General features: G+C 50.1%; 1 protein-coding gene across 1 annotated transcript in view; it reads left to right on the top strand.

The window, feature by feature from the left end:
* The first annotated feature begins 187 nt into the window (after positions 1–187).
* Positions 188–617, top strand: part of LOC122330336 (L-lactate dehydrogenase B-B chain-like) — a 2,694-nt gene continuing 2,264 nt past the window's right edge. Inside the window, exon 1 of the mRNA XM_043227271.1 lies at positions 188–345. Within this exon, the coding sequence (XP_043083206.1) occupies positions 217–345 (129 nt within the window). The 5' untranslated portion in view covers positions 188–216. The remainder of the gene's footprint in view (positions 346–617) is intronic.

The following is a 617-nucleotide window of genomic DNA, read 5'->3' as shown; positions in this document are numbered from 1 at the left end:
ATATAATGTATATCTGTTTCTCTGAGCTTCAAAATAAGGGCCTCTATCCACCAGCATTACCAAGCATAAAAAGATAGTATACACTTTTAAAAAACGTCTGAAAGAGGAAAGTCATATACGCCTCGGATGGCCTGGGGGTGATTAAAATATGCTGTAATCTTATTTGCCGGCTGAACAAGTCCTCTGAAGTGTGTGTGTTCCTCTGCAGTGTTGAGCATGGCGTCGGTTCTGCAGAAGCTCATCACTCCTCTGTGGAGCGGGCCGCTCGAGCCGCCGAGGAACAAGGTGACGGTGGTGGGAGTGGGGCAGGTCGGCATGGCCTGCGCCGTCAGCGTCCTGCTGCGGGTGAGAACCGCTCGCGCCGCTATCGATCGCTCTCCAACACGCTCCGGACTTTGAGACCGCAAACATACTCCTTGTTGATTTATCGATTGTACGCGAGGTTAGGAACGTTCGGCTCATGCTGGTGGCGCCGGTCAATCGGTGGGTCATTTTCCAGTGGATCTAAGCTGTGTTTGCCTGAGCTTGACTTTGATCCCTTTGGCCAATTAGACTAAAGGTGAAGAAGTGGAAAACAACTGAATAAAACGAGATTAAAGCAGCAGTAAGTTTGCGGC

Source organism: Puntigrus tetrazona, chromosome 25 (assembly GCF_018831695.1).
Source record: "Puntigrus tetrazona isolate hp1 chromosome 25, ASM1883169v1, whole genome shotgun sequence".
Taxonomy (NCBI): domain Eukaryota; kingdom Metazoa; phylum Chordata; class Actinopteri; order Cypriniformes; family Cyprinidae; genus Puntigrus; species Puntigrus tetrazona.
This window is presented reverse-complemented; position numbering and strand designations above follow the sequence as displayed.